The sequence below is a fragment of the Homalodisca vitripennis genome, chromosome 1 (assembly GCF_021130785.1).
Source record: "Homalodisca vitripennis isolate AUS2020 chromosome 1, UT_GWSS_2.1, whole genome shotgun sequence".
In the NCBI taxonomy this organism is placed as follows: Eukaryota; Metazoa; Arthropoda; class Insecta; order Hemiptera; family Cicadellidae; genus Homalodisca; species Homalodisca vitripennis.
This window is the reverse complement of record NC_060207.1, coordinates 28,188,992-28,216,362: the sequence shown is the minus strand read 5'-3', so window position 1 is coordinate 28,216,362 and position 27,371 is coordinate 28,188,992. Positions and strand designations below refer to the sequence as shown.

General features: G+C 34.6%; 1 protein-coding gene across 1 annotated transcript; it reads right to left on the bottom strand.

Annotated features, from left to right (window-relative positions):
• Positions 1 to 626: 626 nt before the first annotated feature.
• LOC124358707 (ras-related and estrogen-regulated growth inhibitor) lies at positions 627 to 27,123 on the bottom strand. The gene is made up of 6 exons (XM_046811008.1): positions 26,966 to 27,123; positions 19,174 to 19,302; positions 7,144 to 7,200; positions 4,369 to 4,442; positions 1,355 to 1,544; positions 627 to 964 (listed from the first exon to the last, which is right to left on the bottom strand). The coding sequence occupies exons 2-6, from the start codon at positions 19,268 to 19,270 to the stop codon at positions 747 to 749; spliced, it is 636 nt and encodes a 211-aa protein (XP_046666964.1). The 5' UTR covers positions 19,271 to 19,302; positions 26,966 to 27,123; the 3' UTR covers positions 627 to 746.
• Between the last annotated feature and the right edge of the window lie 248 nt (positions 27,124 to 27,371).

Genomic DNA, 27,371 nt, shown 5'->3' with positions numbered 1-27,371 from the left:
CATAAGTCATATTAATAAAACGGTAGTATCAACTATAAAAGCCATTCTGAAAACATATTTGTTTATATTACAGTCTTGACTTTCGTTGGGGCTTATATTTTTCAGGTCTTTTGTACTTGAACAGAAGAACAAAATATTTTTCAAGCAGAATTTTTTAGATTTTTAACCAATATTTATTTGTAAAATTTAATCTATTTTGGTTAGGGCTATGATCCTGTAGGGTTGTCAAAGTTCTAGCCAAGGTGGTATGACATTATTAGCAAAAAATAACTGCACAAATATCTTATATACATAAGAAAAACAAGAGATGGCCTAATAAAACATGTAATATGTTCAACCACTGTAAAAATATTCATGTTAGTAAACAACTAAATATATTTTGTTTGAAAATACTCTACAGTTTTCTTTAGAAGCCTACTACATAGGCTTAGTTAGGATAAAACTTTCACTTCTTTATAGTTAATATACATCTCTAACCATAATTCAATGAAATACAAGTATTTATTTGACCCACTAGACTCCTAAAATTTTTTCAATTTGGGTCTTGAATGAAAAAGTTTAAAAGCTCCTGCATTAAATTAATGGTGTAAAATAGTCAGTACAATTTAATAAAAAAAACTATAAACTAGGTTTAATTTTTTTATTCAAATTACAAAATTTATTTGTTTTAAGTTTAACAACTTCTCTTAATATTTTACAAATTATTTACAAAATATTATGAAAATGTCATGACAAGGACATTCCTGCTAGTCCTTTGGTAGTGCACTGTCACTCTTTCCCCTGGCATAGGCCCGTCCCGAAGCCTTGTTTCCCAACATCCGCTCCAATAGAGACTGCTTGTTCTTCCTGCGCACACTTAACACTTCACGACACAACTCGTGGAACACTTCGCCCACTTGACTCACTTGTTCAGCAGCCGCCACTTCGCTGAACCAACACTCAAAGTCTTTAGCCAGGATCTCTCCTGGAAATAATGGAAAACCCTTATCAGTGAAAATCAAGAGGATGATGTAATGGCATAGTTGTAATTGAAATGGTGTACACATTAATGTTTGTTAACAGTATACTAGTTAAAGCAAATGCCAGTTGTAAATTTTGCATTATTGCACTGTTATAATTTAACAATTTTATCTACGTATAAATCGAACAAAGCTATATATATATATATACAACAAAATATTAATAAATAATAATCAGAACCAAATAACGTGATTGGGAAGTATCCGAAAAAGTCTGGTGAAATTCAGACTCGCTTAAATTTGCTCAAACTTAAAATGTGACTCCAATTTACTGCAACTTCCTAGGGGGTTTGCTCATCATACTGATGATACAAACTCTTATAAACTCCACTTACCCTCCTCAGTGCTGACCTGTCGCAGATGCACCATATCAGCCTTGTTGCCAACCAGTACTAACGGCAGGTCACTCAGTGCTTGCCTTGCTCTTCGTACATAGTTGAAGGAGCGTCTGTCTGTGATGGCGTACACCAGCAGACAACCATCTGCCCAGCTCAGGCTCTCAGACTGGGGGAGTTCCTCATCATTCTGACAATACAAACACTGTTAGTAGTTCTTTATATGTGCTGTACATTATGTTACATCTACGTGTTTTCTGATGGTAATGATAATGGCTTTAGATTATGGAAAAGCGAGAATATTTGTATTACAATTTAGTAGCTAATTTTAAAATGCCATCAAGGTGGTTATTTCTTATTTTTGTTGCACACTTAAACTACAAAACTTATTCCTTATTAAAATTTGTGCATTGCTGAAACTAATTAAATCTCATTGAAGGTGGAGGTCTTCTTATTGGAAAACAAACTATTTTCTTTGAAAGAAACACACAATTCTCCAATAATTTTTAATTTTGTACACAAAATTCAACATCCAAGATGTGCTGGCAGTTTTGATAACTAGCTTCCAAGTGTGTCAGATACAGTAAGCAAACCAAATAGTTTCCTCTCTCCCACTCTTGTTACATTTTGTAAATTATTCTTGCCCGGATTGTTTAACTGTTCCAATATTTTGTATGTAGGGCGAAAACAAAAGTATATGCACTGAGTGTTTTTATTAAGTATTTTTATTCCCTAGTGGAACAGATGATGATAATTGTGGAAAAACATCCTTGTGTCAACTATTGTTGGGCTTAACATACTTATTTCTATAATTTGGATTATGTAAGCAAATGCCCTCATTCTGCAGAAATGTTTAAACTAATTACATCTCATTTTGTGTTGTTTTAATAGACTCTATTGCACTATTTTAGGAGCTTTGTCGTGTCATGAGCAATATTAGTCAGTAAAGGTAATTTTCCATCACATCTAGTTTCATAGTCAACATTTTTAATTGGCATACTTGCATATGAATGAGACTCAAACACATCTTAAACATATAAGTTTTTTTTTTTTTTTTTTTTTTTTTTTTTTTCTCTTTTTTTTCAAGAATACTTTGAATAAGACTGTTATATGATATTCTATAATATGTCAAAAATGCACTTGATTTTCAAGTGACTTAATTATTAAAAATCAATGTTGCATAGAGTATCTTCTAAAACGTGTATTGAATATGTTTTGATAGAGTATGGCAATGTACATTTTGTCTAAGTACTCCAATATCGAAATCTGTGCCAACAATGAAATATAAACATTTTAGAGATAAGCTTTTCCCTGCTGTTTACCATCCCCTCCTGTCAGTTATTAACAACTTGCTACGTTTACAACGGTTTCCACCTCTGTGAAAGCAGATAGAATATCAAGATTGTTAATTTTCAGATTAATGTTACCAAAATAGATCAAATGTAAATATTTTAATTAATAACATTAATTTATTATCTAAAACAGATTCGTACTAAGCAGGTAATCCACTTTAAAAGCTGCCATTGGAGGTTCAAAGCCCTCATGAAAAAAGGTGATGGGAAATAGTAAAATATATTAAAGCAATATTTAACTAATTATAGCTTCCTCTTGCTGTCCTGGGTGCGAGCCTCTGGCAGTTTGTGCATTCTGTGTGAAAAAGGTGGACAAAAACAATTTCTTCTTAACTTGTATACAACAACATGAGGCCGTCCCCATTTCTATTCACTATTTTTTATTTGAAATCCATCCCTACTACAGACCACGTGATCTGCAGTTCCCTTCACGTAGTTTAAGGGATTTAAAAAGATATGTTTATGTGTAGCTTTTCAACGTAATTCAAGAATTGGTATTAAATTTAACAAAATATTTGACACATATTATATCTTATGTGGTATTTTGATATAACTCAGGATTCACAAAAATGTATACTTTAACTCAATACATATACAAGATGGAAAATAAAATATACGTTACTTAACACATATTTTGTGTATACAGTAACAAGCACAGCATAATACTTTACCAACATATGACTTACCATAAGGGCAACCACAACATTATTGAATATTCTGATTATAATCAATAAGACAAATAGCAAATATTTGAAAAAAACAAAGACTTATATGACTAAAGGGATAAACTATGTAAATTAAAAGAACTTCTAGATATTTTCCCACTCTGGCCCGCTTTTTATTAAACTTTGACAGTATAAAGCTTTCCAAACTATAAACCAGCGAACTTTCACAACTTTCTGGCAATTTAAATTTTGTTAATAAGAAGTTAACTAAAATATTACGATCCTTTGCAAAAATCAACACTTGATATTTTGGTGTTATCTGGAGGCCACTTTTTTTGGAAGTGTTTCTAACCAGTGACCTAAAAACCTAATAACAAATAGTTGATGAGGCGGAGTTGCCTCCTCCCCTTTCGGGAAGCAGAAATCAAAGACCGATCTTCATGATAACGTGTAGTTTATACAGTAAGTCAAATGAAGTTTTTTATTTCTAATAACGTATTTTTAGGTGCCCGGTTAGAAAAATTGTTAATAAATAGTGGCCTCCGGAAAGTACAAAAGTACCAAATACCTCCACTAATGTAAGGCTTTTCACTATTAATCTTGTAAGAATAGAAAGAGCATCGCTTTACTGTACAATAGCGAAACATAAACTAATGGTTTGTTTACAATTATCATCTTAAAGAGTTAAGGGAAAATCTAAAAATATTTAAATAATTGCACGAAAATTTCTTTAAATACATATTATTACAGTATTTTATTTCAAACAATTTAAACTGTAAAGATTGCTATAAATAAATTGTAGTAACTGACACCTTCGGGCAAGTGCCCAGTATTTCAAACAGCACAGATTCGCCATCAACCTACACTTCATGTTTGTATAAATAAATTGTAGTTGACTGACTAAGCTTCGGGCAATTGTTCAGTATCTCGAACAGAACAGGTTCACCGTCAACCAACACTTCATGTTTGTATAATTAAATTGTTGGTGACTACTTACCTTCGGGCAAGTGTCCAGTATCTCGAACAGCACAGGTTCGCCGTCAACCAACACTTCATGTTTGTACCGCGTGTCTGAAAAAACACAGTGAAATCTCTTATAAATAAACATTATTTGCAAAATGTGTTGCTTAACACTAATCTCAAGAACAGTTGGACCAATTCGGCTAATTATGGTTGTAAAATATTCGTTGAAGTTTGGAAAAGGGTTGTATAAAGAAAAAAGTCTTTAAAGTTTTTCCCCCGGAACACTTCAGGAATTCAAAAATTGGGAGTATCATGTTTCATAATCCAAATTTAACTGACAATAAACATATGTTAACACTTCAGTTCATCAAAGAGGCTGAAACATTTTTTTACATTTAAAATTTTAGAACTGTGCTTGATCAGTTTCAGATCGTGTTATTTTATATTACACGGCTGTAACATGTGAGAAGTTTTATATGATTTAGTGTAACATTACTGTATTTAGAGGTAGGAAAATATATGTTGATGTAAATCATAAAGAACGCAAATTTGAACTGTTAGAACATTACTACAAGATAATCTGGCGGTGACATCGTAGAGTGAATGGCAGTAACTAATGTAAAGCACCCCTTATACTATCCGACACCGGATTTTCATTTCATCCAACCTGGCAGACCGGGATTCGATAGTGCCTGGAAACGGTCGGACCAGACCGCACCGTGTTGTTCGATACCTCCGGTTTAACCATTTTAGCCTTAAACGCATGAACCATGTAGGTATGTTACTGTGTTAGGGCCTTGTGCAGCTGACCAGGTTCGAGCTCGATAGTGTATTGCTGACCGAAATTTGTTCATTCCAACATCGAGCAAACCAGGTACAGTCAGGATCGTCGGACCAAATTGGATAACGTATGGAGGGCTTTAATTATATTAACGTATTGTATCGTTCATTAATACAAAGTTAAACGCCCGCCAGACTTCGAGTTAGCGCAGGAGGCCAGTGTTCTTTCAGACAGTGAGGAACATCCTAGGCCGAAAAAGCAACTTCCGACTGGCCGATATAGAAGAAGTGGAGTTTCACACCAAAATTGAAACCTTTAAGTTAACCTGTTTGAAAGTTAGCAGGCATACAGACGGCCACATACAAGAACATAAATCCAATTTCGTCATCAATTTAGTATGAAGGGCACACACAACTCTAGATTTTAGAATCAATCAATTTATTATAATATTTTCCTTGTAGATACACTCAAGTAGACACAAACCGATTCCACTTGTGTCTGAAAATCTATGGAAATAAATAAAAAACAAGCATTACCCCAGTGACAAACATGTATTTATTTTCAGATAGCAGAAGGTATTCCCTCTGTTTTAAGGCGTCTTAGGCATATGCAAACACTCTTTTGAGTATACACATGTATACAATTGCATATTATTACACTGTTATTTAGTTATGAGCTATGATTAAAATTTCAAGAACCTCGGTCTTCGCAGAGGTAGTTTAAAACTTTACTTCCTTCTGACTGTTCACTTCTTCTGACTGTTTACTTCCTTCTGACTGTTCACTTTCTTCTGACTGTTCACTCCCTTCTGACTGCTCACTTCCTTTTGACTGTTCACTTTCTCCTGACTGCTCACTCCCTTCTGACTGCTCACTTCCTTCTAACTGTTCACTTTCTCCTGACTGTTTACTTCCTTCTGACTGTTCACTTTCTTCTGACTGTTCACCTCCCTTCTGACTGCTCACTTCCTTTTGACTGTTCACTTTCTCCTGACTGCTCACTCCCTTCTGACTGCTCACTCCCTTCTGACTGCTCACTCCCTTCTGACTGCTCACTTCCTTCTGACTGTTTTGAATGTCTAATGGTAATACATATTTAGAGATCAGCTCGTTTCTTGAACAGTTAGTGGACACAAACACGGAGCAGTGTGTATATTAGAAATCGGTCTTAAGATAACTGAAGAAATATAATTAAATCATCACTTATTAGTCAGACTTGTCGCATGGAAAGGTTTCAATTCGAGGGCAGAAATGAACAGTTGTGTAGTGGTTACCTAAACCATTTTAAATAATACTCAAAAACTATGTAACTATTGTAAAGTATATTGTTTTAGCTGTTTTTATTAATATTAACAACCAATTTTAAAGAAACAAATTTTGGAAATTTCTTCGGGCAGATGTGAAGTTTTTAACCATATTTTTTATTATACAAAAATACAAGTTTTTGGGTATTTTTAATTCCTCTTCAAGGTCTAATAAAAGTAACATTAAAATTAACTTCTATAAATTGACACAAACTATTAGGTTTTATATTATTTCAAACTAATACAATTAAAACTATTTATAATAAAACTTTGAATATTCCCAAAAAAGTTAGTACTTTCTGTATACTTGTAAAATTAGATACAAAAAGCTAAAATTATTTAAATAGTTTATAAGTTATGAGACATTTAATAAAACACGAAAAACTGTTTTACCATATTACTGAATTAATTCCCTTATACAATACTGTATTTCTTCAGACAAGGGTAAAAAGTTCAGGGCTAGTTGATAGATAAGTTAGATCTTAAATATCACAATAAGTTTATTTTGCTCGAAAACTTCGATATTTATATTATCTTATCACTATTTTACTATCTTTTCTGGCATAAGAAATAGTTGTAGTATGTAGATATGGCTGTACATATATCTGTATATTATGTGAGGTTGAGTGGTAGAGAGGGCTAAATAGCCCTAACTCCGCCTCTTAAATAAAGGCATATTTCATTTCATTTCATTTCAAATAGTCATAACAAAGTCCATCACTAACCTGCTTGATGGTCATATTCCCCAATGTAACGTCTGGTCAGGAATCTTACCGTCAGAGCTAAAACAGACAAGTTTCTTAAATTTATTTTTGTAGTACCGGATAATACGTAGTCTATTAATGATATTTCTAACTCAAAATCCAACTCTAGACAAAATGTATTAAACATTTAAAAAATCACAGATTGACTAAACAACATAAAATCTTTCAATATACTAAGATTTTATTGTGTATACTATGCAATAAAGGTATAGAAAAATGCTAGTGTTTAATATTTTCATACTGAATCCTTGTAAAATACTTGACTGAATATTTTATACTCTGTTGAAATGGTTTTGGAATTCACTATTATGTACAGGCTGTATCTGTAGGTTATAATTACATTTTAACTAATTGCAAGTCAAATTTTACATGTATAAACGTAATAATATACACACTGCGTAACATCCCATTACTTGTTATTTTGAACATCGGCCAATAGAAGTTCTTGGGACACTTTTTCTTCCAATCTGCTTTCACTTGAAATAGAGCCAGCAAGTGCTACAATTTTAGATACAAGTTAATTATTGTCTAAGCAAGCTAGGTACTGGTCCTTGCACTCGATTATCTGGTGGTCCTTGTACTGGATTAACAGGTCTACAGATTCATCACCTTGTACATTGTAAACTGCATTGTAAGAAATAATAAATCAGTGATTAAAACTTAAGTGTTAAGCAGCCTGAGAGACCAGAGATCAGAAATTTAAGAATGTCTGGAGCCTGAAGGACTATGGGTTAAGTTAACTATGGGTTCAACTTACTGAGAATGTCTAAAGTTAGAGGACCCTGAGGGCAATGACGTAGCCAGCGAGGAGGGGGTTTCAGTAACTTGTTTTAGTAAACAATTATTATTAATTAAATGTACTGAAAGATCGTTCTCAACAAAGAACTTTTTAAAGAACAAAATATGGCCTTACTCTCTGTCCACTATGGGAAAATATCATTGTCTGGATACCCCCCCTCCCAATTTTTCCTGGCTGTTCTTGCCTGAGATGTTGGAGGTCCAGAGGACCCTGTGTGTTCAAGGTAATGAGGATTTCTAGAGCTCAGAGAAACCTGTGGGTTCAAGGTACTGAGGATTTCTGGAGCTCAGAGGAACCTGTGGGTTCAATGTACTGAGGATTTCTGGAGCTCAGAGGAACCTGTGGGTTCAAGGTACTGAGGATTTCTAGAGCTCAGAGGAGCCTGTGGGTTCAAGGTACTGAGGATTTCTAGAGCTCAGAGAAACCTGTGGGTTCAAGGTACTGAGGATTTCTGGAGCTCAGAGGAACCTGTGGGTTCAAGGTACTGGAGGTTCAGAGTACTGTGAATCTGAGAATAGAATATTTCTAGTAAACTAATCCTTCATGGCTAAGGATTAGAAGTTTGAGGGTTCATATGGTGATAAGAGCTACTAAAGGACACAAAAACATACACCTTCGACGTAATTTCAACATCGTTTAATAGTTTATATGCTGCATAAGGCAACTGTCCTTTCACCAGTTCGATAGTTACCTATATCACCAACTATTTTTAGTTTATAACTATTTCAAACATCGGGCATCCGGTCTTGAAACTTCTAGTAGTATAATAATAAATAACACAGCTGAGAAACATAAACATAATATAATTGTCATCTGTTATAGTAGTACATAATTGAATCATTAAACTTGTATCTAACTTAACTGAATAAACTGTTATCGAATGTTCTTTCTTATTTAATTTCAAGTTTACCAGCGTTCACAGCTGGTTTCCATACACAATCACTTGTTACACGGACGCACAGAAATAGTGAGAAGATGATACGTGATGACTGAGCAGAAGTTACAACAATAGTGAGAGTGATGATGTGAGTTGTGTTGTTGAGAATATAAATAGCGACAGGTCACTAGGTCGCAAGGTCTTCACGGTCGGCGCAGAGAGCGTCTCACCTTATTTCACTCAATTTGATGAGAAATAATGGCCAGCTCCTGTGAGGCCGCGAGTATTTCTGAACGTCTCTTACGAAGGTTCTCGTGTCGGACTCAAGTCAGATTAGAGCAGCAACTTTATGTTAGTTTCCATCTCTCCTCGGCGATGACGCTGGCAATGAGTGTTCTTCCTCCATTGTGTTGGTCACTTGTGTTGAAGTATTAATTATACTTGTATTTTGTATAGTAGCTTTGCTGAAAGGGTGTTAAAATTTCACGGCCTAATACTACACCTACAAAAAATATTTTAAAACTAGGCTCTTTGTGATCAATACAAATTATATACAGCCAATAAAGCGGTCTATGACGTTCTATGGGCCTAACAATTAGTGGACGCATAGGTGACAAAATGTGGACTTATACAGGATCTACTTCCATTTCTTCAAGCACAGAATCGATGATACCAAGGTCATGCATTTCTAAAGGATGACCAGCCCTTCTCCAAGCATCCGTCCATCCTCTTATACGGTTTTCTGGAAATGTTACAACGGTTAAGGATCACAAAACATGTTAACAGCAATGATTCATTGTGTTTTAACAAACTTTCGTATCCCAGTAAAATTCAAATTTTCAGCTCCATGCGTTTTGAGTGGAGTTCGAGATATGATGCGATTGAGATAGCACTGTCACACGTTTAGGGTAAACCGCTGACAAAATGTACACGTTCTTAAAAATGTCTGAGGAATAAAATTATAATATTTTTATTTGCCTTCAAAGATTTTAAAATTGTTGAGAATTTCGTTTTCCAACATTAAATTATTTTTAAAAACACCATGGATAGGTTTATGGTGACAAATTTATATTTACATAATAATAGGGAAGAACGTTATAACAGTCACGAGTTTAGTAAAAAACATAAAAAATTAATATCTTGGAAACTAAAAAAATTGGATAACATGTTTTAGTTTATTTTAGAACCATTATGAGTGATCTATCTCTGGGCTTTTGCTTGACTCCATTTTTTGGGATACCCTGTATATTACGCGTGGATTAACAACAAGAATTTAAAACTAATATTCGAGATCTATAACAATTTTATACCTGTTTTTACGGGAGGGCGCTTTGACAAAAATAATACTTCTGAAAGAAATTCCAAATACAGCGTATTATATATTACCTACTTATATCTATTCTATATTTATTTTGAATTCCTGTTGTATAAATATACAACTTAACCCTCGGCTTTTATATGATTGTTAAGCCATAAATGTTACACTATAATCTCCTATTTTGCTAGGTCTTCATCGTTCAAATTTCATACAAAATCTGAATCTCTTGTTTCACGCCATTTTAAATTATAATGTTTTAACCTATGATTACATCATTTGATTTCCACACATGTCGCCATATTGAGAAGGTCAAACTGGCCAAATGGTGTTCAAAAGTTTGAATTTAGCATAAAATAATATACATAATTTTATTTTTACAATCTGAATAAATAAATATGCATCTCACTTCCGAGACTATATAGTTCCTGTATATAATTAAGAACTCGTTTTAAATATTGTTTGGCCAATTTGCACCTATTTAATTAAGACCATAAACATCTGACAGTTGAGAGGTATCAGCTAGTTGTTGCTCCCGGATTATGCAAACGTACCTATAAAGTGGCCCTGCTCACTTATACGTTGACTACTGAAATCCGTAAATTTTTAACAAAATAAGAGAGATTGGAAAGCAAAGAGTAAACAATATTTTTGATAACTGTAATGAAAAAAAGCCTTATTAACTTATGTTTTTGTATGAAATCTGTATGGATTGTTCTCCTTCCTGTACCACCATCGAACTAACTCAAAGAGATACAGTTTCAGATACAAATCTAGATACAGCTTCCGGCCACAAAGTATCCAACCAGTGTTCCTAGTCGGTCTCTGGTACGTGGGTAGTTTGCTCACCAAGCCCGAGTCACTTTGGCGGTTATTTATAAATCTTTTTTAGAAAACCGGCGACTATATACAATTTATTTTACTGCTAATTAATCGAAATTAAGACGTCAGCACACACAACGACAACGGGCGTCAAGGTCGAGTATTTCAGTTGGAATGTTGGCAACAGTTCAGCCAGTGGGAGTCGAGTGACCACGCGTCCGGCCCTTGACACTGCAGTCACGGGGATCAGCTGATCCGGATCGTTTGGTTGGCAAGGGTGCTGATATAACAAAATCGATGTACAACAAAAAATATCAATAGAGTTAGGAGGGCATATTGAGCTTCTTCTGTCCACAGCAAATATAAGGGAGGGGAAGTAACTCGAAAAGGTCAAGGCAACGGAAGTAACCACCATATAACACAATATGCTGCTGATTCTGTTTAACCTACAAATGGCACAGCTGGGGAGCCACCTTATGCCATCCATAAGTAGGAGGAACCTCAATGGAATCTACAAAGTACAACACATCTACGAAGTTCACTACATATTTTGTAATAGCTAGACAGTTATTGTATCTACCCTATTAGTGAGAGCGTTACTGCTTATATATTTAGGTCCATTATAACTAATATATCAAATGATTATTAAGTTTGAATACGATTTAGGAAAACCGAGGAGAGGTCTAAGACTTCAGACTTTGTATTTTAGTTAGAGATAGTGCAGGTTCAAATCTTGTATGTGGCCGTAGCACTCAGTCTATTGTAGGACAATACCGTAACACAAGCACCCTCTCTTTTGGCTCAGTTCATGAAATTATGTTTCCAATTCAATAAAAATAAATTATGGGGTCCTTCAAGAATCCGTTCTAGTCCAATCCTTTTCCTTCAGTAGGTCGACGACATAAAACCATCATTACCACATGGGAGAATTGTGCAGTATGCTTATAATACGACTCTCTACTTTAATAGAATTTCAAATCAGATTTGGAACAAAATTATTTGGTTGCACTAAACAATTGTATGCAAAATTTGCACAGCCTCAATCTGAAAACAAATTCTTCAAAATTTAACGTTATGGATTTATATGCGTTTGTTATACTTCGAGGATGAGCCTGTCATAATGTTGGCGGACAGTATACTAGAAGAAGTTTAATCCACTAAATTCCTTGGATTCACCTTGATTGAGGTTTGACGTGAAATGTCCACATTGACCACGTTTGCCCAAAATTAGCCTCAGGTATTTATGTTTTGAGGTCCCTAGCCAAATATTATCCTATTCATATAATGATGAAGGCTTATTATGGTATTATTTATCCCTTACTTAATGATTGGTACTGTGGGGAGTGTTTAATATCACTTAGGTGATATTTTAATTATTACTTATTAATTAGGATTTAATAGGATTTAAATAATACGGCACATGTTCACAACACAATGTATTCTTCCAAACCTCTTCCTAATCTATCTTACGTGGAGCTGTGTGCCATTACAATACTGGTACACTGCTACATTCATATCGATATAGATATGTACTATATAAAATATACAACATATTACCAATATGTAACATCCTCCTTTTTTTAATAAAAATGATAAAACAACACAAACAGATTAAAGTTAATATAATTATGAAAATGGATGTTACCAAAAACTTTCAAACAAAAGCTATCTCTAAACAAAGTCATTCAAATGAGCAGGCTTTCTGATAGCCCGACCACATCTAGTTGTTTGGTTTTGCACTGGCCTATCAGGAACAACATTAGGTCTTTCAACAACATTTTCTATATTGTTATCATTTGGCCTACCCACATCTTTTTCTACAATTAAATCATAATAATTATTTTTACCAACTTCATAATAACATTTTCTCAACATTATTCTATTTCTACGATACACTTGCCCATATTTATATTCAACTACATAGCTTCGTGGGGGAAAGCTTAACTTTTCAATTACTTTACCACCTATCCACTCTTTACCTTTTTGAATCAAAACATTATCACCTTTCTCAAAACTACCAAGTGACTTTGATGTTCTGTCATGTATTCTTCCAAACCTCTTCTTAATCTATCTTACGTGGAGCTGTGTGCCATTACAATACTGGTACACTGCCACATTCATATCAATATAGATATGTACTATATAAAATATACAACATATTACCAATATGTAACAGGGAGCACGCGTAAATAACCAGTTTATGATAGAAAAAACAAGTGATTAGCATCATTTGCAAAATTAAAATGTCGAGAGTCGTGTAGGCCAGTTAAAAAAAATCCAACTGTTGACCCTGCAAATCTATATTTTGAAAACAACTTTTGCACTTGTCTATGTCTAGATGTGCTTTGACTTACGGTCGAGAGGCAGAGTTACCGGACTGAGACCGGTAGCTTACGCTACACAGGCAGGTGTTCAGTTTATAAAGTTTGCCAAATGATGCTCCTACGCTCAAGACGTTTAAAACTAGTTTAGAACGTCATTTTTTATTTTAAGACGCAAACGAGTTTCTGGCAAGACTGGGAAGGAAACGCACAAACACAAGTCCCGAAGTAGGGACATTTTTGATGAAAGGTGCAGTAAGAATTTGTGTAATATATACAAGTGTGTAAATGAGTGTTCGATGTGGTATCAATGTCTAAATTGTAGAATTTGAAGTTTTCTATATTAAGTGACTGAGGCATTTTCAATATATTGATTTTGCCAACAAAAAGTGGCAGTTAAGATATAACTGAAAGGGCATAATTTTTGTCTTCAGGCTACGTCAATAGACCGTCTACGCCTGGCCGGTGCAACGACTGCAGCACAGCAAAGGCGCCAGAAGATCTAATCTGACCGCCCTAACACTAACTCACCGGTGGCTGTAACAGACTATGCCGCTCGCGGCCCGTGCCAAATGAGTTGTCGTGTTGTTTCTTGTCCTAAATCAAGCTGATACATGTAATATGCTCTGGTGAGATAATACCGGCCGGTCTTCATCACCTGGGATTTCTTGTTCAAGGGAGAAGCGACTTTGAGTGCTCTGTGCTTTAGTTAGCAGAAAGTGTGCTTATTATACTTATATCACTAACAGATCATCATTATTTGGCTGCGGGCACAAGCAAAATTAGTAACGCAGGACCGTTCAAATTTACTGGTGGCCATTATTGTATATGCGTGGTCGTTTTAAAACGGGTTTAATTTTCTACAATTTATATTGAAATTAGTATCCAAGTAAACATGTTTATACTCTGCCCGAAGAACCGAGATCTCTCAAGCATTATAAACTACCACTTCACACCCACACTGTCACAGTTGGCCGCCACAACCCAACTACCTGGCTCTTCTGAATACCACATGGAACATGGCCTTCAAACTATTTTTTTAGTCCTTTAATTAATGAAATAAGTTTATACAATGTGTTATATTATTAAAACCGAAGGAAACGAGCCAAAACACGGTATAACAGTTAGTTTAATTTTTTAAATTGTTTTTTCATTACGTATAACATATTACTAATTTCATTATAAAGATCTCATGCAGTATTCAACGAATTTAATAAGAATTAATCAAGCTTATCAATGCACAACGGAAACACAGTTGATGATTGATATGACTGTGAGTGCGAGATCGGTTGGTAATCCTTCAGAGGCCAAGGTTATCTTGACAGACTGTAGTATAGCACTTCATGGGAGGACTCACCATTCTCGTTAAACATTAGTTGGTTGGATAATCTGGTGCAAGAACAGTTTTTCTCCAGTGACAGAGATTTTATCTCCAAGGCGATATACTAAAAAATGTTTACAACATTTGTGTCATTGTGTATTTTAAGGGTACGATAACATACCTCGGAATATGGCTGTCTTCGAGGGTAGAGTTGTTGATAAGTTTGGGTCTGCGTATGAGAATTGCCGAGCCGGCTTATAATGCATGAAACCTTGCGCATTGGGTATAGAGGTCCAGGCGAAGCAATGCTGTGACGTAGCAATGCTAGTGCAAGTAGTGGCTGTGACTAAGCGAACGACAATGACCGATTGTGCAAGCAGTGTCGAGATCAGCTGGTCAGTCAAACAGCAGTATCATCCGCGCCGAGGAACGGCGGACTGAAATGGAACGCCGAAACGATGAATCGAGAACCGCGCGAGTTTGTTGTAGTTGTGGCGTTCTTACTCAATCTCAGGTGGACGATTCAATTGAAAGTTATATGCAACTCTGTAAGATGGAACAAAACGATTAATACATTTCTCGAAGCTTTGGTAATGAGATAATCCGTCCACTCATCTCACATCAATGGTGCTCATTCCACTCATCCTATCCCTCCTTTCTTCTCTTATTGTCATGTTGCTTAATTATTCCTTTCACACACGTCGGTTACAAGACTAAAAACAGCAGATGACAAGTTACAAATCGCTTTAGAGACATGACTCTTTTAGAAGTTGGAGTATTTCACAGCGTTAAGCTGTCGAATGAACAGAAACACGAAAAGACGAGAAAGACATGTATTGATGTGTTCTGGTGAGATAATACCAGCTCGTTTCCATTTCTTAAAGCACATTTCTTCTGCAATGATAAAAAGTTGATGCTCTGTAATTTTTACGTAAATAATATCTACTAAAGTAAAATGCTAAACAACTACGTTATGTGATCGAGCCTAAAAATGCAAAATAAGTAAAAACTAAATTTCTAAAACCATGTTAGAAACCTAAACAAATATTCAACAAATACAACCAAATTGTTCAAATAGATCATCAGACAATATACCACTCGTGTTTGAAGAAACCAACACAATAGTCTTTATAGTCTTTGAGAGATACATTGATTCTGAAATGAAAAAGAATCCGCAATTTTTGCAACTAGAAATATTGTATTGGCTACGTTTATTTAGTATCCTACGTCCGTAATCGGTGCCAGAACGATAAGTTTAGTAAGCTGTTCATTATCATTTGAAACGTCTAAAACGAATTACGTGTAAGAAAAAGCCATTCATCCATATTATCTCAGGATCTTTTGATTATTCTCTTTTCGAAATCAGTCAAGTTTGCAGTAACACCTGCATCAATGTCATGTATTTTTCACAATTTTAGTTTCAGATTCTTTGATCCAATACAAATTCTCCAACACGAGGGACCCCAGAGACAGAGAATACGAGATTAAAAGCACCAATCTTAACTCCAAGGTCTCTTTGAATAAGGCTCTTGCCAATTTGTTCATTGGCACAAGTTCAAGAATGTTAATAAAATAGTTAGTTGAAACGTAATGTCTTGAAAAATTACATTTTCTTAATTAAATAAAATTAAAGGAAATGTATTGTTTGTACAAATAATATATTATTTAAGAAAATTAAAATGTCAATCACTTTCTCACACTCAACACTCAGTCTTCTTTCATATAAATACTTTAAGATTTCGTATCCTTATGTTAGCCGTATTCAAGTTCAACTACAAGATACCCCAAATACTACTTTTAACTTGTGGAGAAATACAAATTTATTCTATTTTGTAGACTGTAAAAATATATCTTAAAGAGCAGTGAAATCATTAAGCAATTAAAAGTAACGAAACCAGCCGATTACGGATTGGACCATCTTAATTGAAATATTCTTAGATGATTGTGAGAATTGTTTGATGACAGAAAGAAAAATCAATTATTAATGTCCCTTGTAACCACAGATGTTTAGAGAATTATAGATCTATTACTTTTAAAATATGAGTGATTAACAAAGAACACCCTGTGGAGTCAAGGGTAAACAATAGTCAAGTTGAAACGGTAGAACACTTTAACAACGCATCGCGTCAATAAAACTATGCCGCTTCTGTGTTGGACATTAACTGAGTCCTCTCACAAAACCGATAAATATCCCAGTTGAAACTGATAAAGTAACAAGAACTCTTACACAAATGTCAAAGGCAATAAATCAGACGACCTATGTTGTACAAGCAACTGTCGTTCAATATCAATTCATCTAACGTTCAACACAATCTTTAAAGAACCGCTAGGTTAATAAACTATAGAACAAATATTTTGAATCCATAGCACTTTGGTTTAGTGAATGTGAACATATTTTAGAATTATTAACGCTGTCAAATATATTCTATAATACTTTTCGATTGAATGGACCGGCGAGGAAATGTGGTAAGTATTTTTATTGGCTAAACGATTGACTAATTGGCTAATGGCAATTGGCCAATTTTAATTTACTCATTTATTTTAAAAGTTCTAAGCGATTGACGGAGACGTTGCTACATCAATAAAGTTGGAGAAATGTGGTGGTCGAGACTGTCTGCACGATGTGCAGTTTCTCATCTTAAAACACCGATTCAAAATGCATTCAGATTTCAAACTCTGTTCATATATATTTGAAATGATCTCTGGCGTCCTTCGAGGATAAATTTCTTTAGTTTCAGCATTTTACAACATGTCTAAATCAATGTCAACAAAATCAACATGTCTGTGAATCAATTGATTTTTAATAGATATCTTGTCGATTTTGTGGTTGCGTTTCACTACAAAATACTCGTAACATCCTTTCCGCTTAAATCCATTCATTTAAAATCTTACTTAAATAATTTTGAATATGGGCTAATCAAAGTAAAATGTTTTAATGCTGTACCTAAAGCAACATGGGCATGTATCTTTTAAAAGAAATAGTTCGTATAAAATTGCGAGAAATATACTTGTAAACGAGGACTGACCCGGAGTGAACACACCAAGAAAGTGTGTTTTCAACCAAGCGCCATTCTAAGAAATCTGTGGTGATTTGTACTGTAGATGAAGTAACTTTGCACACGTTAAAGTATACAGTATCTCAAATGCATAAGCAAAACAAACGATTTGCCTTGATCAGACAAAATTATTGATATGAGGTAAATAAAAGTATATCAACCGTAGAAACAATTATAGAAACAAAATACGTATACTTCACTATTCATTGTTAGGAGTTCCAAGCTTACAATGTGTAATCATGGACAACGCTCAAATCTCTCAATGAAACCTCACTAAACACGTACTTTTAATGTAAAATATGGATATTCCTTATATTTACCCCTCCATAATTTCCAGTAACACAAAGCCTGAAACGTAAAGTGGCTCTTGAACAGGAAAACGGTTGCATTTTTGGTTGAGTACAGTCTCTTCCCAAGAAAACTCGTTGCTAGAAAACGTGTTTAATTAAGTGTTATTATATTTACGCTCGCATAGTCAATGTTTACAGGGTGAGAGAGACTCGCTGGTCGCTCTCCGCTGACGACTGTCTGTTTTGGCGGCCTTTCAACTCCGAGGACCAACTGTTTACCGAGCTTCGCTAAGAATAAGTCTGTTAATTGTTCAGATTCGTTTGGTTACACAATTCCAATGACTGTGCACCATTCAGAGTATTTTTAACCAAGAGACAACCCTGTAAACTCGCGGGAGGAGCGGACCTCTCGCCGTGCCTCATGAGCTGTTCGCAAATTGACCTTATACAAGTCTGAAGTCAGATTTTCATGATTGTGGTCCTTAAAAGTGCAGAGATAACTCTTAAATTTGGATATTTAGGAACGCAAAGTCTATCTGGATATTTGTATAATTTGTTATCCATACTTGTTTGGGAGAGCGGTCTGGCAAATACGCGTGTTTTGTATAATTGGCCCATGAAATCATTAATTATCCAACGTATTAGAGATAATATGGAACCAACCGTCCGTGCAGTAATATCAAAGCAGCCCACCCTTCGATTCGTGTTTTTTTCATAAATTTCAAAAAAAAAGGATGGATTACCATCGTAAACCTTTGAAGTGACAATGTCTACATCACGGGTTTTGGTGCCAGAGAATGTAATATTACAGGATATAATATACAATATTTCGTAATCTCAAATGTAGTTTCTCATAAGAAACGCCAATCTGAAGTGTACACATTTTGTAACCAATACAGAATAATACCAACTCTTACTAGTGTAAAGTGGATTTTTCGATACTTTTATACTAATTGCCCTAACCTAATTCATCTGATACAGTGGATTGTAGAATAGACTAACTAGAAGATATTTTGAAAAGTAAACTGTGGCCATTTTAAATTTGAAATGTCCAAACATGCTACTAACAAAGTGGAACTATATAAATAATACAGATCCATAGTTATGGTACAAGGATCCAACAGTTACTGCAATCGGATGAAATAAAATTTCTAATTCTTTCATAGATGATAACAGTAGAAGGTGCTTACCACTTTTACCGACTCCCGGTGCTCCCACCACGGCAACCTTTACCTCCGAGAGTGAAGACTTCTTGCGTCGGATGCCGCGGATAGCATTGGAAGTCATTCTTGACACTTGAGCTAGGTCATCGTATGATTCTGAAAACAGTCCAAACCTGCATAAGTGTTATGAATGGGCTTTTGATTGCAACTAGGGTAGTAGTGAGGGAATAATATTTTTTATATTTAGGAGTGTTAAACATTTCAACTTTCTGATTCAGGAATATTTCAACTAAGTATAGAAGTAATATACTTTCATGTCCCCTGAAACCTACGGCACTCGATTGGGGTTACCTCGGCCTGGCACCCACAACATGTCAGACTCACTACACATAATTCTTACTGACTGCGAAGTCACATGTTGCGTCTTGTCCACTGAAACCTACGGCACTCGTTTGGGGTTACCTCGGCCTGTCATCCACAACATGTCAGACTCACTACCAATAATTCTTACTGACTGCGAAGTCACATGTTGCGTCATGTCCCTGAAACCTACGGCACTCGATTTGGGGTTACCTCGGCCTGGCACCCACAACATGTCAGACTCACTACCAATAATTCTTACTGACTGCGAAGTCACATGTTGCGTCATGTCCCTGAAACCTACGGCACTCGATTGGGGGTTACCTCGGCCTGGCACCCACAAACATGTCAGACTCACTACCAATAATTCTTACTGACTGCGAAGTCACATGTTGCGTCATGTCCCTGAAACCTACGGCACCCGATTGGGGGTTACCTCGGCCTGGCACCCACAACATGTCAGACTCACTACCAATAATTCTTACCGACTGCGAAGTCACATGTTGCGTCATGTCCCTGAAACCTACGGCACCCGATTGGGGGTTACCTCGGCCTGGTACCCAAAACATGTCAGACTCACTACCAATAATTCTTACTGACTGCGAAGTCACATGTTGCGTCATGTCCCTGAAACCTACGGCACCCGATTGGGGGTTACCTCGGCCTGGCACCCAAAACATGTCAGACTCACTACCAATAATTCTTACTGACTGACTGCGAAGTCACATGTTGCGTCATGTCCCTGAAACCTACGGCACCCGATTGGGGGTTACCTCGGCCTGGCACCCACAACATGTCAGACACGGCAGCTTCATTACGCGCACTTGGTTACCACGGAAATAAATCTCCTTGGCCAGTCCCACGTCTTGCCAACATGCGGAATTCATATTTCCGATTCGGGGGGAATTCTAAAAATACAATGCCGCTTTACTCGGAGCTGCCTTTAAATCAATTGCTTGTTGTACGTAAATATTTACTACACAATATGTTACTACATCACGTAAGGCTCAAATATGTAGAAACGTGACCTATCGTCTGAGTTAGTTAACATGACAATAATGATTATTATTTAATCGAATCAACCCTCAAAACAAATTAAATGTTCTTTCGTTGTCGAACGAGCTGCCTCTTATTCGAATTTATTAGCGTAAGCTGAAGTGATCGATAATAAAGTGATATAAAAGATAGTAAATTAACTATAAAAATACATTATCTTTCCTTCTTAATGTATAAATAAAGTGAGTAGTATTCAGACGTTTCTAATTCGTATAGCTTTTTGTATGCAAGACAAACTGTCATGTGTCAAGGGCAAAAATTTTTAAAAAAATATGAAAGGAATTAAATCAATTAAAAATATGATTGTTTTGTAATATGAAAAGATTGCTTTGTCATTTAACATTTAAATTCAGTTGACATCGCGAAAAAATATTAGAAACCAGAGGTGGGTCTTCATAACATTGATGGTTTCGTTCACATTATTTTCAAACTTCGTTCGTATTCATTTTTATCAAACAAGAGACAATAAAAAGAGTTGGGTAAGATTGAGCTTCATTGATCCACAGTCACCCAATCAAGTTACTAATCGCTCTGTAAGGTTGAGGACGTACCAGCCTATGTGCGCCTAACAGAGTCCGTTAGAGCAACCAGATTCTGCGAAAGTAACGTGGGTCAAATCTTTAAATTTAATTACAAATAATTCATAACTCACAAATTCCTTCGAAAGAACTTGTAATGTCTGTTTAGCAGAACCATTTTGTGTGTCTATGTGTGTGTATGTTTTTTAAAATTACTACTTTATATTATTATTATAATAAAATTATATTGTAATTAGTTGGTAACTATTATGAAACGTATAAGTAACGTGTCGTGGGTTAGAGTCTCAAAACTCATTACAATAAAAGAATGGAGATTTTGAGATAAGGCAGAGAAAGGTCGTCAGATCGTCAATTGAGTGAAATATCTTGTTTTATTTACTGAAACAAAACACAGTACCTATTTATTAATTAGATCGGGTGATATAAATATTGAACCGTTAAAAAAGCGAGCAGCATGAGAACAGAAAGTTCTACAAAGTTTTTTTTCAGTTGGAGCTTTGCTTTTCGCTTGGGTTAATTATTAATTTTGTTACAACCTTTACACATACACCTCTAATTGTATTATCAACATTTACACATACACCTCTAATTGTATTATCAACCTTTACACATACACCTCTAATTGTATTATCAACATTTACACATACACCTCTAATTGTATTATCAACATTTACACATACACCTCTAATTGTATTATAAGTTTTTGTTTTAGGGCAATTTTATCACCAGGGCAAACAAATCGGTTGGAAGTACACTTTTTTACACCATGTGTTACGATATAGGAATGTATTTTTTAAGATATTCGACTTGTGGAAATTTACGAAAGTCAATACTTTTTCTACAACATCAAAATCGGATACTTTCATTTAGCCGTTGTTCTAAGGGGCCTGATTTCAAATTATTAATTCAGTTGGCTGTAATTCTTCGTGAAACAATGAAACCACCAGCAGAAACCCGATAGTTGCATTGTAATGGTCGACTGTAACGAAACAACTTTTTTGCATTTAATTTTGGGCGTATTATTTGGGAGATCGAACGAATCTAAATGATATTGAGTGTTATGGAGAAATATATTTCAGTATTTTACCTATGAAATAGAAATTCTTTGTATTTTTTGTGAACAAGCTATAAAAGTATTGAATAATACTAAACAGAGTTTGATGCTTATTAATGATATATTTAAATGAAGTACCTCCCATATTCTACGACACATACGGTCAAAATAAAAATCTTCAATTTCCTCAATTTGTAATTCGCGTAACGGAATGATTTAGATTAGTAATTTCCCCCGGAATAAAAGGACACGTCACTCCCAAAGAAATATCTGGTCATAACAACAATAGCTGTGATGAAATTATTATACTTTAATACAAACGCAGCTCAACTTATATGCAGGAGATAATGAATTACTAAATTTAAATAATAAAATACAAATTAAAATATCACACATATAATTCAATTAATTAATTCATTAACTAATAATATTAGAAACCCTACAGTTTGTGAATATGTTGGAAGATTGATACTCACTTAATCCAGTATAGTAAGCAAATTTGAAAATGTACATTGCTAGATGAGCGAATAAAATATAGACATCTTGAAAGAAACCTAAAGTCCAATTCTAAATTCGAGCTGGAGCTTGGAAGATTGTGTATCACACATACAGATACATGGATAGATTTAGACTGAATCTGACATGCACCTTGAACCAGGAGTTTGGAATGTAACAGGAATGTTTGGAATACAATTTTATATGTATATGTAATATATATATATATGTATGTATATAAATTTAATATATAAACTATAATATACATTTGTACTTTATATATATATATATATACATATATATATATATATATATATATATATATATATATATATATATACATATGTAATTATATTATATATATCTGAATGGCCCTACTACCCCATTTTTCTGAAATTAGTATTAGAAGCGTGATATTTGGAAGTTAGGTAATCCTGTATTTTAACATTTTGAAAAAAAAGCAAACTTTAACTCAAATTTACATATAAAGATAATCTTTGAAAAATAATTGTAATTCATATACCGTTTGTCAATTAGGTACTCATACTATATTTTGTTTCCTAACGTGCTTGTAAAGTTTCGAATAACCAACTAAATTTACACAAAACTGCAAAAGTGCAGCACAAGAGTTGGCATGTTCAAACTTGCTTGAGGAGACACTAAACTACCCTAGAAAAATGAGCATACACTATTTTCAGGCATTTAATATAATAATAAATTCAGTAGTATGACCTATTTAACATAACAAAAGCGTTTTAAAAATAAGAATTGTAACTATTAGAATAGATTTATATCGAAATAAACAAAAGGCTGTAATGACTTGTCACGGAATTTAAATGCACGAGAGCTCTTCAGCTGATGTTGAGACGTTATCTTGACAGTGATGGGAGTGGTTTGTGGGCCAGACGTATTCTGGGGTGTGGGGGAGGAGTGAACTTTCCTGGTAGTCTTACTGCTTTCTTGCAGGAGTATCTTTTAAATTTTGTTCTTAGCTCCGTACTAAACATTTATCTGATACGTACAAAAGATGTTTGGTTACTTGTAGTAATGGTTATGAAGTATGAATTACACTCAGGTGAGACTATTCAAGCTAGAATTAAAAATATGATTACGATAAAAGAATGTAAACTTTTGTGATAAATACACGGAAAGACTTCAGATCGTCAAATGAGTAAAATATAATTGTTATTAACTAAGTTACATTGGGTGATAGATATATTGAACCGTTAAAAATACGAGCAGCATTGTAGAACCAGAAAATTCTACAATACCTTTCTGAGGTGGTACCGTACTTTGCTTTTCCGTTGGGTTAATTTTTAATTTGTTCAAATTAATAACGACAGAGCTTTACTCCAAAAAAACAATGTCAAACTTCAAACACTTTTTTGCCTTTATTTTTGGTCGTATTATTTGGGAGATGCAACGATTGTAAATGATTTTAAGTTATGAGGAACTATATTCCAGTATTAAACTATGAAATAGAATGTTTGATATTTTTGTGAACAAGCAATAAAAATATGGAATGAAAAACACTAAACAGAGTTTGATGCATATTAATGATGTCTGTAAATTAGGCATCTCCCATATTCTACGACAACACATAAGATGTTTGATGTTTAAACCCATTCCTGCATTATATTCTTTATAAGCGAATAACAAATATGGCCTCCACCAGAGATACAATTTAATAAAAATAATTAGGTTAATATAAAACCAACAGTGGTGTTGGTGAGACCGTACAGCAGTTGTGCACATAGCCTGGAAGAGTTACAATTTAATGTCTTTAACATTATTTCCAACTTTTTCCCAGCACGTTAATTGCAGGTTAAGTAAACAGCTGGTTCAAAAGACATTTTCATAGTGGTTATGAAACATTGGTTACTCAAGTGAAACTATTCAGGCGAAGTGCTAGATTTCAGGGGGCAAATCATGAAACTTTCTTATTGCAGCAGCTGGAAATCTCTTCGTTGTGGAGGAGAGCTCACCTGGGGATATCGTAATCACCCGCAGATGAGTATTGAGGTGGAGATACGAAGGTTTGCAAGGTGAAGAATATATAATACATACTGGCTGAAGATTATTAGTTTAGCAAAAAAATGATATGCAGTGTTCCAAATGACCAGCATGTGTGAATATCCTGACTGCCTGAGAACCACATCAGCCCCAGCAGAATGCCCTGTCTAGTAGAAGCACAGCAGGTGGTCGAACAGTTCATATTTGTGACAATTCGATATCTCATGTCTATGCCATACCACACTTCGAACTTCAGTTACACGAATGGGAACTCTGCCAGCTACTTGCGGTAGCTTCATGGTTACAGTCTGTGAGCATCCGTGAAAACTCTTTACAGCAAATAGTTCACTGAGTTGAATGTATTGATTGATTCGACAAAAATAAATAAGAAAAATTTTGACCACCGCCACAAAATTGTTGATGTTGGAATTGTGTATGTATTTGGCATTAGAACTAATCACCACTTACTTGCAGAATCCGTACTCTTGTCAACCAGTATTTAGATAACTATTGGTCAAGGACATGGGGCAGCATGAGTCACGCGACAAAATGTTGAAGTTATAGCCCAGTTTAGTTATAAATGGCACAAACTCAAATGTTTTGTTGAACTTCAACTTTTTAAGTACCGTATTGGAGGAGCCCAAACTTACACGTAAGCATATTTATGTTTATAAAAAATCTGAAGCTGCATCGTTACTATTTCAGGGTCTGTGGGATCTAATTTCATACTTTTCATAAAATTATAATTGTCATTACATATAGTATAATAGTGCATATTATTTTTAAGTACGATACCTTAGTTTAAATATATTTACGGTGCAGTATCTTTTTAATGTCAGAGAAATGCCAATAGGCCTACTTTGTCAAATAATCTGTAAGTAACAAAATAGTAACAAAACCCGGACAGCCAGCATTATCAGCTTTAGCATTAGTTCTTTGAGCACCGGATGGCAATATTGAAGGTGTTAATAATTGGTTAGCTAATATTAAAATATTAAATAGCACATTATCCTCAAGAAGGAAAATACTACTAACATTTTCATTGGTTTATTTGTTTGGTTCCAAGAAAGGCATCATTTAATCAGACTTACTTACATATAATTTATATAATACATGTTATTTTGATGCAAATAACATTATAGAATTTCGTATTCATAAACGATCTATTTCAAAATAAGATCTAAGTTGACATCGGATTTTTCCATGCAGAATATTTTTTTGGATTTAGAGTTTCTAATATACTTGAATACTAATCACACAGATACATATATAAAACTCTTCTAACACGGTGAAAACTGAGAGACAGAATATCTTATGATATTATGGAACAAGAATTATTATGTTGAATGCAATTTCAATTTGGACATTTAAGATCTCCTGGATCTGTAAGTAAAATGCCAGGAATGAATTTTATTAAACATCTATATGTACTTTGATTATTCGCAGAGAGGAAGTATATAGTTTTATTGTTATATTGCTACTGATAAATATTTAGATATTTTAATAGAAACATGCAAAATATCATTATTATCTGAAGCAGAGACAGTTGAAGCAACTCCAAATTTTACCCCGAAGTGTGACTTCAAAAATAATAAAAAAGGGGTTTCCTCAAATCAACAAATTTCAAGATATGGATGTGGAGGTTGAAGATAAACAATGAAAATGCTTTCCCAAGAACTTTAAAGTATGGCTAAAATTAATTCTCAATAAAATCTATAACATTTATGAATATATGAAATAAAACTTATATTGCTCTTAATGTTGGTATGTTTTATAGAGCTGCCTCGATGTAATTAAGCTTTTGCCTGTTTTATAGCATGAAAATAAATAAAGCACACACAAGAAGTATAATGCAGTAACAGATAATGATGTTTCCAATGAGAGTAGCCTACAAGAAGATTCTTGCAAACCAATTTTACAAGCTTTAATGTTATTTTTATTTTATACAAGCCTACGCTTAAAGTAAAAAATTGTGGTCCACGATACTCGTTAATTAATGAGCAAGATATTATAAACAATATAAAATACGAGATACACAAGAACAATACAGAAACAAGATAAAACATACTCTAAACTGACAGATTGACGTATCACCTTGCATTGAAGCCTCACCGGATGGTAAACTTCTTATAGAGTTAGTAACGTTTTATATAAATATGTCCATATATTCATTAATAATAACGCTACCAATATATTAAATGTGATGATGTACAAATTCGTATCGAAACACAATAGATGATTTTCAAAAAGTACACAACAAATCGTAATACAATATAATTGTTATAAAACACAGATTACTTACAATGAAAACGATAGGCTCTGCAGCGAACGCCGTGGGGTCTGGGTCCACCTGGCCCAACCCTAGTCCAAGTGTGACTGGCGCTAGTCTGCTAAAAATACCGGCGGCGCTAGAGTAGAGAGCATGGCAGCAGGTGTCAGCACAAGCTTATCATCTGTCATAATGCAATAATGCATGAGTACGGCCAAGTACATGCTTGTATTCATAATCTATATTACGATGTTGTCTACTTGTGCAGTTTGTTCAGGATCACAAACATTTGAGAGTTAGTAGAAGGTATAAAATTTAAACATATAAAAATTAGAGCCGAAGCACTCATTAACATTATCCATAACGTGTCAATGAGATGGTTATTTTAGGGAGAGGTAGGAAAATGCTTTTATGAACACAGTGGCAACCATGTGTTGCC

Bases quoted from the DNA above. Each gene is read 5' to 3' on its own strand.
- LOC124358707 (XM_046811008.1), bottom strand. From the start codon at position 19,270: ATGACTTCCAATGCTATCCGCGGCATCCGACGCAAGAAGTCTTCACTC. The intron at 1,545-4,368 runs GTAAGTAGTCAC...TTGTATTGTCAG, and splicing joins TACTGGACACTTGCCCGAAG to AATGATGAGGAACTCCCCCA. The intron at 965-1,354 runs GTAAGTGGAGTT...CATTATTTCCAG, and splicing joins ACAGGTCAGCACTGAGGAGG to GAGAGATCCTGGCTAAAGAC.